The sequence below is a fragment of the Colletotrichum phormii genome, assembly GCF_030913505.1.
Source record: "Colletotrichum phormii strain CBS 102054 chromosome Unknown BDP81scaffold_2, whole genome shotgun sequence".
In the NCBI taxonomy this organism is placed as follows: domain Eukaryota; kingdom Fungi; phylum Ascomycota; class Sordariomycetes; order Glomerellales; family Glomerellaceae; genus Colletotrichum; species Colletotrichum phormii.
The window spans coordinates 298,413-310,760 of NW_026851444.1; the positions used below are offsets into that span (position 1 = coordinate 298,413).

Below are 12,348 nucleotides of genomic sequence, written 5' to 3' on the forward strand. Positions count from 1 at the left end.
TCGCCGTCGAGCAACACTACCCACGGACATGGAAGACGTCAATGTCATTCCATGTCTCGTTCGCTTCGTTCGGAGTGTACTCAGTATTCATTGCAGAAGAAACAACGGCGCACGGGGTTCGGGCCTGATGGCACTCTGTACCCGTAGCCGCGGGGCTAATGCAGCCACACAAGCACGGTTTCGATAGTCCTGCCTGTCTGCTGTAGCCTGTACGGGCTACAGATACGCGTCAGCCAGTTTCGAGCACCTCTTTTGATGGGGAAAGAAGAAACTGACCAGAGAGAGAGTCGTAGACGAACTTGACTCTGAATCGACCAAGCATGTGGACGGACTTGGCGATCAACGACGAATCTCCATCCTGTTCCCACCCTCACCGGTGTCTTACTTGCTTAGCCGCCTGAACTTCAGACGAGGGCATGACGGGCCAAGAATATGGAGACCGTTTTTTGCCCTGCCTCCTTTGACAAGGCCGCAAATTCTCAACGCACATGTTCACCGGAATGACGCCTATATGCAGGCTTACATGATCCATGTATGACATCCATATCGAACTGGGCTCAGGGGAGGGGAGGGGGGGTTCGTTAAAGTGGCCCACCGGAATAAGGGAAACAACACCCGACGATGGTTTTCGGCAGCAGAAAGCGAGAAAGTGAGCGTGGCATGGGTCTTTGTGACTGACAGGAGACCCTCCTTTTCTCTCAACGTCGATTTTCGACATGGGTATTGATTCCTCGTATAGGCACAATGTTCGATAGTTGCCAGCCAAGCATGAAGTTCGTCCACCGGAGCCGATGTCACGGCCAAGCGGCCGAGTAACCGAGGACACTCCTCCTTCACATCTCACCAAGCCTACCTCGTCGAACGAGCGATGTGCCTCCCATGTGGATGTGGGCACGCCGTCTCTTCGAGTCAGGGGTGGTCGGCCTCTGGCACCGAAGTAGGCCCTCAGAGCGCAACATCGAAGGGAGCGCTGCAAGTTGGGATTGCGAATTCAGTGATTCACATTCGGGGTATCTTGCTCTAGCCAAGACGGCGTCGAACTTGGCGAGAGAGACCCTCTATTCGTCCAGCCTGTCTGTTCGCAATGGACTCGAAAGCTCGTGTTCGATTTCTATAAGACGAGGCAAGTCTGCCCGTCTCTGAAGGAAAAGTTATCTCACCCACCATCACTCGCTTCTTCAAGCTTCGGTCTTCCTTCCATCAGCATCTTGCCTTCATTCGTTTTTGAGGCAGTTTCTCACAATCACTCGTTGATTATCAAACTTTCAATCGTTTCTTTCTACATTCGTTCTGTAGTACATCGTCTTCCCGCCATGTATAAACGCTCACTTTTGGGATGCTTCGCGCTCCTGTTCCCTGCCTTGATCTCAGGCGCCCCTTCGTCTGTTGCCCCGAGCACACTCGAAAAGCGTCAAGACTGCGTCTTTGACTCTGCTCTCAACCCTTCTTGCTGGGATGGCACTCACGATCTCACGACCAACTGGTACGAGGAGGCTCCCAACACGGGCGTCATCCGCGAGTACTGGTTCGAGGTCACCAACACCACCATGGCTCCTGACGGCGTCGAGCGCATGGTTCTTTCCATCAACGGAACTGTTCCTGGACCTACCATCATTGCTGACTGGGGTGACACTGTTGGTAAGTTGATCCTGATATCGAGAAGGATTTGCAAGCTTCGAGTCTGCTGACAACCCCATCTCAGTGGTCCACGTCAAGAACTCTCTCCAGAACAACGGCACCAGCATTCACTTCCACGGTATCCGCCAGAACTACACCAACGAGGCCGATGGCGTTGCTTCTATTACCCAATGCCCTACTGCTCCCGGCGACAGCATCACCTACACCTGGCACGCATCCCAGTACGGCACGTCCTGGTACCACAGCCATTTTGCTCTTCAGGCCTGGTAAGACCAATCTCACAGACCTCATATCTCACAAGTCTAATCAACCTTAGGAACGGCGTTTTTGGCGCCATGCTCATCCGCGGTCCCGCTTCAGCTCCCTACGACGAGGACCTCGGTACAATCGTCCTGAGCGACTGGTTCCACCGCACCACCGACGAGCTCTACCCCGGAGCCGCCAGCGGCGGCCCGCCCGGCGCCCAGACCGGTCTCATCAACGGCACTGGCATGTACGATGGCGGCGGCTCCCGCTTCACCGCAGCCTTCGAGGCCGGCAAGTCCTACCGCATGCGCTTCGTCAATGCCGCCATCGACACCATGTGGAAGTTCATGATTGACAACCACACCCTCGAGGTCATCTCGGCCGACTTTGTCCCCATTAACCCCTACAACGCCACTTCCGTCTCCCTCGGTATCGGCCAGCGCTACGACGTTATCGTCCGCGCCAGCGAGAGCTCCGGCGACTACTGGCTCCGCGCCATCCCCCAGCTCACCTGCAGTGAGAACGAGAACACGCTCGACATCAAGGGCATTATCCGCTATGATGCTACCTCCACCGCAGATCCCACCTCCGAGGCGCACACCTACATGGACGACTGCAACGACGAGAGCATGTCCAACCTCGTTCCCGTTGTCGCTCTCGAGGCCGGCCAACAGACCTACGATGATACCCTCACTGTTGGTCTCCAGACCGTCAGCAGCCAGTTCAAGTGGACTCTGAACAACAGCACCTTCCTCTCCGACTGGGACTATCCTAGTAAGACTTCCCTTCCACAGATGTGCGACAACATTAGCAACATGACACTAACATTGCAAAACAGCCGTTGAACAGGTCCTTGGAGGCAACGACACCTACTCTACCCAGCAGAATATCGTCCACCTCGACCAGGCCAACGTCTGGGTCCACTTCATCATCCAGAACCCCATCGGCCTCGCCCACCCCATCCATCTCCACGGCCACGACTTCTGGGTCCTCGCCCAGGCCACGGGCACCTACGACTCCTCCGTCGCGCTGCAGACCGTCAACGCGCCCCGCCGCGACGTCGCCATGCTTCCCGGCTCCGGATACCTCGTCATCGGCTTCTACACTGACAACCCAGGTGTCTGGCTGATGCACTGCCACGTGAGTCTTACCACAATCGATCCACTGCTTATTCCTTCCATGTACTGACATTGTCACAGATTGGCTGGCACACTTCCCTCGGCTTCGCGCTCCAGCTCATTGAGCGTCCCACTGAGATCGCGGCCATCACCAACGAGGATACCATCAACAGCACCTGCGCCAACTGGCGCACCTATGCCGAGGAGGACTCTGTTCACCAGGAGGACTCTGGTGTCTAAGTTACACCACCCATCTCCGTCATCCACTGCACACACACACTTCAACACTCTTGCACATGCAAACGACAAATAACGTCATGAAATGTTCTCCTATGTCAGCTCTCTATCTCTTAATCCGGGAATTTTTGGTTACACAGTAATTGTTTTGTACATCCTTTTTCCTAGCTTGTATATATAATCAATAATACAAAGGTTGCAACCCCATGAATACTCTCCAATTGCAACAATCAATACGGTGAACGATTGTTTTTCTCAATTCTGTTGCTGTGACTGAAACGTCGGCCCGGTACCCCTAGTTCCATCCGGTGCTGTTTGACCGCCGCCGCCGGTCGTCCGGAGCCGCGGAGCCGCAAGTCTGGGCCGAAAGCTTGGTCCCTTCCATCTTGAGAAAGTGCCGAGCCGGTGAGTGGGGCACATCTCCTTGGTCTTTTGTGGGGAACACTGTTTCTCCGCTCGGTGCCGTGCCGGCCATGTGCCGGCTTTAGTTGAATGTCTCAATGTGCGCGCACAGCCGGTCCAATCATGAAATAGAAAGATGTAGAAGCTGTTTCGTCATTGGTTTTCCGCATACGATATTCCCATGGCCTTTTTTATTTTGCCAAGTTATCGGTTCCGTGGCTCGCGTGGCCTGCGTGGGTAAATCGGTTCAATGATTGGCGACATTGGCGTGATTGGGTCGAGCGAGCAAAGATCAAGCTTCCCCGTTTCCCATGCGGCACAGCACCCAAGCTGTCAGTCACCGGGTGCCGTCATCGCCCCGAACTTGACCTTTCACTCAGGTGCTAACCCCCTCCTTCACCGCAATCGTTCGACACATCTCGCGCCCCCCGACCCCGACCCCGGTCATTCGTCTTCGATTCTAGTTTCCCCCGCACCAATTTGCCTCCAACCCCGGATTTTGGGTTGGTCATGGAATGGATACGTGACGCTTTTCCGTATGTGGGGATTTCCTGGGGGGGGGGGGGGGGGCAAGAGAAGGACGAACAAGCTGTTTACAATCCAAGCTTAAAAGCCGGGCACTTGTTGGTGCTTTTCTGTTTCTGGACTTGTTCTCCGAACGCGAGAACGAAAGAACGAAGTCTTGGCTGGTATTATTCGTATGATCTCGTGTGGTTTGATAGGTTGATGAGGAAAAAAGTAATTAGTGATCGATGCCGAGTGGTTGGGAAGAAGATACCAATGCAGCTTTATGTGTAGGTTTTCTCGACTGTTCTTACCTAGTTTTCTCGTGACGGATTTTCTTAATGGGCATATTTTCGATGATTCTTTGAATGTTCCAAGAGCACTGGTTTGGCTTCCGAGTTCAGACCGAGGAGGCTAAGTAGTCAGGAATGATCGGACCGATATCGACTATCGCCGCGGGGGGGCTGCTTTGGAGATGCGGAGGAAGGGACATGAATGAAGAGCTAGTGGGGAGATCTTCATCACTCCAGTCAAGAATCAGCACTTCCCCCTCAATCTCAACTGTGAATGGCTGGGAATATGTAACCCCATTACCCAGAGGGGGGGTGGCAGTCAACGGTGATGATCCCGACTTGGGGGAAAAGCTGGGACGAAACCACCCATGCATGCATGCCACTCTTTTCCCTTTTCCGTTGCGGGAAGCCATGTGCCATATCTGGGGTATGTGCGGAGTTAAAAAGAAGCTTGTCCGCTTCATGATTGAGTCGAAGATTGCCTCCTTTGGAAAAACGAAAGAAGCAATTGTCACACACATACTCAATCGCCAGCGAGTCGGAGTGAGACGAAGAGTTCCCACGAGGGCTGACAAACCCCCCGACTCGGCATCCCAATCAACAAATTTATCTCTGAGGAAGCCCCCCCCCCCCAAACTTCACGACGACTGGTGGGAACCAAACATGGCAGACGGGAAGCAGTCCGAGGTGGACCACGCCTCGCTACACCACGAGCACTGCGTCGGCGCCGGCGCCGGCAACCTGGAAGATGCGCCGCCCAAGCTCTCCATCGAAGCCGCTGAGCGGCGCGGGCTGCAGCCGCCGCCCATCGTCGCGGCCATGTCGCACGAGTACCGCGTCGACCTCGAGAAGAAGCTGAAGCGCAAGGTGGATATTCGCTTGCTGCCCATGATTGTCATCATGTATATCTTGTGAGTTCAACAAGGGGAATTTTCTGGTCCTAGTAACTTTGGTCGCAAGAATGATATTGCTATGAGGGGCCGTGACCGAGAGAGAGTAGTTGCTGACCTGTTGGGGTTTGAAAAAGAAACTACATTGACAGGAACAACATCGCCGCGGCGCGTCTGGCGGGTTTGGAGCGGGATCTCAACCTCGATCCCAATTCGAACCAGTTCCAGACGGCTGTGAGTATCTTGTTTGTTGGGTATCTTCTCATGCAGGTTCCTTCGAACCTGTTTCTCAATAAGATTGGAAAGCCTGCGCTATACCTGCCAACATGTGTAAGTTGAAAAAACTCACTTCCATCCGTCCTAGCAACCTACCTTCACAAAAGAAATGTCCAGTCACAGACTACTAACAAGACTAAATCATAGATGGTCATCTGGGGCGTCATCTCCGCCACAACAGCCGCGTGCCGCAACTACGCAGGCCTCCTCGTGATCCGCTTCGTCCTCGGCTTCGTCGAGGCGGCCTACTTCCCGGGCTGCCTCTACTACCTTTCCTGCTGGTACACGCGCGAGGAGCTCGGCCTGCGCACGACGATCCTCTACACGGGCTCCCTCATCTCGGGCGCCTTTTCGGGGCTCATCTCGGCGGGTATCACGGGCAACATGGACGGCGCGCGCGGGCTCGGCGCCTGGCAGTGGCTGTTCCTCATCGAGGGCGTCGTGACTGTCGCGATTGCGTTTGCGGCGTTCTTCGTGCTGCCCAATTTCCCGAGGACGACGTCGTGGTTGACTGAGGAGGAGACGGCGCTCGCGGTCTGGAGGTTGGAGGAGGACATTGGCGAGGATGATTGGAAGAATAGCGGGGAGCAGACGTTTTGGCATGGGTTCAAGACGGCGTTGGAGGATGTCAAGACGTGGATTCTGGTAAGGCCATACTTCCCTCCTCTCTCGTTTGCCCTCTCGTTCATAGACTAACACACCTCATCTCAGCTGGTCCTCATCTTCTGCATCGTTGCCTCGGCCTCCATTACAAACTTCTTCCCCACCGTCGTCCAGACCCTCGGCTACAACAGAGTCATCTCCCTCCTCCTAACATGCCCGCCCTACGTCCTCTGCGTCATCACGACCTGCATCAACGCCTGGCACGCCGACCGCACGGGCGAGCGCTACTTCCACATCGTCGTGCCCCTCTGCGTCGCCATGGCGGCCTTCATCCTCGGCGCCGCCACCCACGGGACCGCCCCGCGCTACGTCGCCATGATGCTTCTCGTTCCCGGTGTGTACACCGGCTACACCACGGCGCTGGCCTGGATCAGCAACACTCTGCCGCGCCCCCCTGCCAAGAGAGCCGCCGCGCTGGCGTTTATCAATGCTGTTAGTAATTGCAGCAGTATTTACGCTAGCTACTTGTACCCGACAAAGGATAGCCCGCAGTATACGGCGGCGTTCATTCACAACTGTGTTGCTTGCTTTATTGCCATCTGCGCGGCGACGGTGTTGAGGTTTGTGTTGGTGGGGTTGAATCGCAAGTTGGAGAGGGGGGAGCACGTCGAGGGTGCTATCAATGCTGCGCCGGGAGAGGCGGCGGCGCATGGGTTCCGGTTCAAGATATGAGCGATTGGCTCCTCATCGGAAGTGATTTGGGTTCTGGACGAAGAATCACTAGTGGCGAGGATGAGCCGTAGATATCTAAGTTCTCTAGTATCTATAGGATGAGAGACGTAAATACGACACAAGCACGATAGTTCATATCATTGTTAGCACGATTCGACATGAATATTGGGAATCAGTATTTTCAACATATCGGCTTACTCGGCAGAGATCCATTCGATTGCATTCCACGTAACCAGATCGTTTCAATACTTTCAAGCCGGTCAGTGTGTTCTAAAGGTGATAACTAGTATGTATTTCCAAACGTCACGCAACCAGTAGACTTTTTGCATCTGATTTCGACGATCTTATATTTATCTACCGTATCACTGCATAAGAGATACTCTTATGGTAGTTCACAATCGTGCTTGAATATGGCAGTCCCTGGAGCAAAAGCTAAGGCATTCGTTAGCATTAAATTGCCGGCAAGGTGAGCAACCTTTTTCGTTCGTTATAATGGAAGTGGAAGGACATTCTCGACTATAGAAGTATCTAACGTTAGACTGACTGTGAGCAAAACAAGGAAGAATCACTTACTAAAAATCAAAAAGTATAGGAAGGAAGGGAGGGGGGATACTGACCTTACAATTCACGCCCCTGTCCGGATTCGAACAGCGCGCCCCTCGGACCAGCACTGGCCTCATTGGAGTATTTGTTTTAATGCGACTCTGCGTCAGAGTCGAAACCACTCGGCCAAATCGACCGGGGGTGCTGGTGATAGGAGGAGGTGAATAGGCGCCTTGAGTAGGAAGGTGGTGGTCAGGTTCTTCGGATGAAGGAGGGCAGGAGGGAAGAGGTGGGAAGGAGCGAGGTGAGGTGAGGGTTGTGCCTGGGTGAGCATCACGTGGGAGCCCGACTTCACTTCACTTTCGGTTAAGATTGGTGCATTTATTCACTTTGAGATACCTACATTACCCTCCGTGGTTCACTCTGCTCTTCCTTCGTATAAACTCATCCTCAGAGGGTAATCTTGCACTTGCCAACTTCCATACAGATATCCCCCATTCACCTCCCATCATCCCTCAAACCAACCCTCATCTGCCCCTTCCCACCTCTATTCGACCGAAAGTAAAACGGCACAAACACAAGCTCCCTCTCCACCCCATCCTCGCCCCTCGCGAGAACCTCAGGCGACCGTTCCCACCCCATGGTCTTCAACGCGAAATACCCCTCTCCGCTCTTCTCATCAACCCTCCACTCCTCCTCCACGACCGTTCCCCTCTTGATACCCACATCCTTGAAGTGGTTCTCCTCCCGCGGGTGATCAGCGTCCTCGACGCAGTACACAATCGGACCTCGCGCCAGGGTGAGCGTGCGCTGGTTGGTGTACGGATGCGGCGCAATGTACCGCGGCGCGAAGCTAGCGCCGCCGATATCGAGCGAGAAGACTGGGTTCGAGGCCGTGTATGAGGGATCTAGGCGGAGGTAGCCCCCCTTCTCGAGCGTGGCTGTTCCCGCGGGCGGCGTAGGGGTGAGAACGTGGCCGTGCTGTGTCGCCCAGGCTGGGATGTGCAGTCGTATCGTTTGGTCGAGTGTCTCTGCGCCCTTGAGCTGGAAGAGAATGTTGCCCTCCCACGGCCAGTTGGACTTTTGCGAAAACGTCACCTCCGCCTCTCCGACCGGGAATTTCACCTCGGCGCTGGTATACAGATGCACATTCACAAACGCCTCCTTCTCTCCCTCCTCCCCAACACCACTTGTACCCCCATAATCCCAGAGATACCCGCCCAAGCTGCCAAAAAGCCTCGTCACATTCGGCGGGCAACAAGCACACACAAACCAACCCTCCCGCTCGCTCCGCGCGGCCTCGCAGCTCGCAAGCTGGTTCTCGTACGTAAAAGCTTTACCGTCGGCGCTCATGGCCGTCATGACGTTGTTATACAAGCACAGTTCCATGACGTCGGCGTACCGGCCGTTGAGCTCCGGATCTGCGTGCAGCAGGCGCTCGGCGAGCATCATGACGCCCACCGAAGCGCACGTCTCGGCGTAGCAGCCCCCCTCGTCGGGTCCCTGCGGGAGGAAGTAGTCGATGCCGAAGCCCTCCCACTGCGCTACGGCACCGACGCCGCCGGTGAGGTACATTTTCTTATCAACCATGTTAGACCAAAGGCGGCGCAGGGCGGCGAGCCAGTCTGATGCAGCGGTCACGGGTCGAACTGGTACTACGTCGCCAGTGCTGCTGCTGCTCCCCTGAGAGATATTCAAGAGGTCGGCGGCCGCGGTGAGCAGGTACATCGCCCGAACAGCATGCCCCTCGACAGACTCCTGCTCGAGAATCGGGACGTGAGCCTGGCAGTACCAGTACGACCTATCCATGGGCCACGAGTTGGGGCGTTTCCAGCGCGGCTCGCCGCGCCGCTCCATTTCCCAGTCGTAGTAGTGCTTTCCGTCCTGGCCCGTCGGGTTCCCGCGCTCCTCGAGGAAGAAGCGCGCGAGGTCGTAGGCTTCGGTGTTGTCCGTTGCCGAGTAGCATCGTAAGAGGGCCAGCTCGATTTCCGGGTGGCCTGGGTAGGCTCTCACTTGGTCCTTGCCGGGGCCGAAGCGGCGGTGGATGTGGGAGATGTACTTTTCGATGGGGTCCATGAGGAGGTCGTTTCTGTAGTATTGTCTGTGTGCTAGGGCTGCTTCGATGAGGTGGCCGGCGTTGTACCTAGTTCACCTCGTGAGTCTTCATGTCATTCACGTGCTTTGTAAGTAAGTAAAGGTGAGATGGGATTTACATTTCATGCATATCCCGAACATTCGTCCACCTCTTCCCCGGCTCTACAACAGAGAAATGGACATTAAGGTACCCATCCTCATGCTGCGCGCCGCGAATCATGGCAACGAGCTCCCGCACCGCGGCATCGACTTCTACATCATACTCGTCCACGAGGAAGTAGCACGCGCCCTCGATCCATTTCGCAACGTCGCTGTCCCAGAAGAGGTGCAGGGGCGCGGGCCAGCGCGAGCGATCGTCGTAGATGGGGTGCCAGCCGAGCTTGAAGCAGTCGTACTGGCCGTTTGCGCGGAGCTGGGCGAGTTGGGCGTGAACTGTTGTGCGGGAGACGGTGAGGCGGCGGGTGAGGAGGAGGGAGGGGGCTGTGAAGGTTGTTTGGCGGAAGGTTGTTTGGGGGTGGGACATGTTTGTTTGCCTATTGTGAGCTGGTAGGTATGTGAATATACTGGGGATGAGGTATGGAAGATGTCACGATGTATGGGAGAGGGATGTGAGGAAGCTTCTTGGCAAGAGAGGTTTATTGGCGGATGTCGAGATATTAATGAAATGGCGGATTAGGGATTGAAGCTCCAATGAGCAAGGATACGACCCCGAGCTCGAGGTGCTTAGAATCGCCGAAAAAGGAAAGTCGAATTGATAAGGACGATGCGGGATGGTTATTGCAAGAGTGCGAGGACTAAGGCGACAGCAGAGTTCACCCGTAGATATGAGATACGTCAGGAGAATTGTGAGGTAGCTTAGCTGGACCTGAGTCCTAGTACCAGGTTGCGAGAGGCTCAGTCCAGATACGAGGCATGGGCCAACCAGATGAAGCCTCTCACCTCGGAGTCGAAGAGGGTGACGGCCGATCTCTTGTGCGGGGTCAAATCGAGTGTAGCCCGGCCGGGCCGTCCGTCCGGGATCCGGCAAGCTGCCCGAGATTCTGGATCCTACGTTGCGAGATAGGCTCGCCGCGACCGATCTGAGATATCGGGTCAATGCCGGCCAGCCTTTGTGAGTGAGTGAGAGTTGAAGCATAGCCAAGGTCTGAGGGTCTAGTAAAGAGGCGCAAACGCGGGACGCAAAATTTTCATGACGGTCATTGAAGATCAATTGGAAGTGGTATCTTAAAAGAGGTCATCAATCGCCTTATCGGCGTCCTTCTTGATGAGGTCAACCATGCCCTAGAAAGATGTCAGACTCGTTCATTTCAAATCTCATGTAATATGCACAGGGGAACATGAGAAAGAAAGCAAAAAGTGAGAAAAACTTACCTCTGGCATAATGGGCTGGCCGTCCTTGTCCGTGACGTACTTGAAGGGCATCTCGGTGCTCTCGTGCTCACTGAACTTGAGCTCGGGGTATGTCACGTAAGGAATCTTATCCAGTGGTGCTATTAATTGTGAGCATCTCACTGAATTATGCGATACCGGGGACGGGGGTCGTTTGCACGTACTCTTCTCCTCGACGACGATTCTCGTGACGCGGACTGCCGTGTCAGTCGTCATCTGTGTGGGACCCAGGCGTCTGCCTTCGAAACCCTTCTTCCTCAACTCGGAGGTGCGGTCTACAGGGGTCAGTGAGAAGGGGGGAACATTCATGTGACCAAAGGTCTGGTGTGAAAAGAGTAGTTTACCTCTTGGGGGATCATCACCTAGAGAGAAGAAGGATAATCAGCAAAAGTTCAATGTATAATAGCATTAACTTGCACCAGGGCCACATACCCAAAATACCACCAAAAAGGAAGGCGTCGAATTTTTCACCGTCCTCGGGGCTCAGGTCGCTGGCGGCGGAGGGGTCGAGCAGACACACGCGGGACTTGTCGGCGGCGTAGAGCTCCTCGACGCCCCGGTTCTCGGCCTTGAAGGCCGGGACCTGCTGCAGCTTTCCGGGTGCGACGAAGCCGGCGGGCAGGGAGGAGAGGAGAAAGGTGCCCTCGGCGGCGTGGGTTTCTCTGGCGATGGCGATGTACTCGAGTTCGGACCAGGGGCCCAGCTCGGGGTCGAGGTGCTCGACAATGTACGTCTTGCCTGGCATTTTATTTTTTTGGTGTATCTGGAGTTTGTGTGTTTGATGCTACTGTAGCAGGGGCCGACTGGCTGCTTTGTTTCTCTCGCTTCAGGTGGAATGGCCAGGCCGCGTAATAGCGCAGAAACGGGGTGTCGAAATGGGGGTGGGAATTGTGAAAATGGGCTGAAATTTGTGGTCAAACGCTTGTTTTGGAGTCCATTTTGATTTTGAGAATTTGCCCTGGACTAAGATCTGGGCGCTTGCCCGCTGCGCTCTCTCCACTTGGTAGTCACTCACTCCAAAGTAGGCTTCAAGCCATCGCGGGCACCCTTTTGCGGCAAGGTGCAATGCTTAACGCTCCTAGGCGTGCCCTAGTATGTACGCCTCTTACGCCTTTTTTGGCTTTATAACCTCTACTAAATCACCTTCTACACTAGGTACGGTAGTTTCTACACAGTAGAGTGAGGTAGCTGTTCAGTGGTTTCCGCATAATTGGCTTTCACTTGGCAACGGCTGTGCCGGTTCGGTCCCATTACCATCATTCGGCATTGTTCATCTTTGAGTTGCATAGGGTGAGCATGCCGTGACGGGCTCAGTGTCGGGGCCGGGAGCGGTCCTTGTGAGAAGAAGGCCTGGAGTTCTTTCCGTCCTGCTCAGGGTCCTCA

The 12,348-nt window shown here is 54.9% G+C and overlaps 5 protein-coding genes across 5 annotated transcripts; 2 read left to right on the forward strand and 3 right to left on the reverse strand.

Moving 5' to 3' along the window:
- Nucleotides 1–1,260: 1,260 nt before the first annotated feature.
- BDP81DRAFT_477874 (multicopper oxidase) lies at nucleotides 1,261–3,242 on the forward strand (the record flags this gene model as incomplete). The annotated part of the gene is made up of 5 exons (XM_060594835.1): nucleotides 1,261–1,638; nucleotides 1,703–1,904; nucleotides 1,955–2,658; nucleotides 2,723–3,024; nucleotides 3,084–3,242. Exons 1-5 carry the CDS (start codon nucleotides 1,314–1,316, stop codon nucleotides 3,240–3,242), a joined length of 1,692 nt encoding a protein of 563 aa, XP_060450233.1. The 5' UTR covers nucleotides 1,261–1,313.
- A 212-nt stretch (nucleotides 3,243–3,454) lies between these two features.
- Nucleotides 3,455–3,678, reverse strand: BDP81DRAFT_415170 (uncharacterized protein). The gene has a single exon (XM_060589431.1). The coding sequence runs from the start codon at nucleotides 3,657–3,659 to the stop codon at nucleotides 3,495–3,497; it is 165 nt and encodes a 54-aa protein (XP_060450234.1). The 5' UTR covers nucleotides 3,660–3,678; the 3' UTR covers nucleotides 3,455–3,494.
- A 1,097-nt stretch (nucleotides 3,679–4,775) lies between these two features.
- Nucleotides 4,776–7,167, forward strand: BDP81DRAFT_415171 (major facilitator superfamily domain-containing protein). Its single transcript, XM_060589432.1, has 4 exons — nucleotides 4,776–5,349; nucleotides 5,466–5,658; nucleotides 5,752–6,249; nucleotides 6,316–7,167. Exons 1-4 carry the CDS (start codon nucleotides 5,102–5,104, stop codon nucleotides 6,937–6,939), a joined length of 1,563 nt encoding a protein of 520 aa, XP_060450235.1. The 5' UTR covers nucleotides 4,776–5,101; the 3' UTR covers nucleotides 6,940–7,167.
- Nucleotides 7,168–7,961: 794 nt separating this feature from the next.
- BDP81DRAFT_79343 (uncharacterized protein) lies at nucleotides 7,962–10,416 on the reverse strand. Its single transcript, XM_060596285.1, has 2 exons — nucleotides 9,696–10,416; nucleotides 7,962–9,625 (listed from the first exon to the last, which is right to left on the reverse strand). The coding sequence occupies exons 1-2, from the start codon at nucleotides 10,097–10,099 to the stop codon at nucleotides 7,981–7,983; spliced, it is 2,049 nt and encodes a 682-aa protein (XP_060450236.1). The 5' UTR covers nucleotides 10,100–10,416; the 3' UTR covers nucleotides 7,962–7,980.
- A 384-nt stretch (nucleotides 10,417–10,800) lies between these two features.
- BDP81DRAFT_457170 (SAM-dependent RNA methyltransferase) lies at nucleotides 10,801–11,710 on the reverse strand (the record flags this gene model as incomplete). The annotated part of the gene is made up of 5 exons (XM_060593255.1): nucleotides 10,801–10,857; nucleotides 10,948–11,066; nucleotides 11,130–11,240; nucleotides 11,310–11,327; nucleotides 11,398–11,710. The coding sequence occupies 5 exons, from the start codon at nucleotides 11,708–11,710 to the stop codon at nucleotides 10,801–10,803; spliced, it is 618 nt and encodes a 205-aa protein (XP_060450237.1).
- Nucleotides 11,711–12,348: the final 638 nt, after the last annotated feature.

What these genes read in the sequence shown, in the direction of transcription:
- BDP81DRAFT_415170 (XM_060589431.1), bottom strand. Translation starts at nt 3,659, where the DNA reads ATGTGCCCCACTCACCGGCTCGGCACTTTCTCAAGATGGAAGGGACCA.
- BDP81DRAFT_415171 (XM_060589432.1), top strand. Translation starts at nt 5,102, where the DNA reads ATGGCAGACGGGAAGCAGTCCGAGGTGGACCACGCCTCGCTACACCAC. An exon ending in ATTGTCATCATGTATATCTT is followed by an intron (nt 5,350 to 5,465) that starts GTGAGTTCAACA and finishes GGTTTGAAAAAG; the next exon opens with AAACTACATTGACAGGAACA. An exon ending in CGCTATACCTGCCAACATGT is followed by an intron (nt 5,659 to 5,751) that starts GTAAGTTGAAAA and finishes ACTAAATCATAG; the next exon opens with ATGGTCATCTGGGGCGTCAT.
- BDP81DRAFT_79343 (XM_060596285.1), bottom strand. Translation starts at nt 10,099, where the DNA reads ATGTCCCACCCCCAAACAACCTTCCGCCAAACAACCTTCACAGCCCCC. An exon ending in GTTCGGGATATGCATGAAAT is followed by an intron (nt 9,626 to 9,695) that starts GTAAATCCCATC and finishes GAGGTGAACTAG; the next exon opens with GTACAACGCCGGCCACCTCA.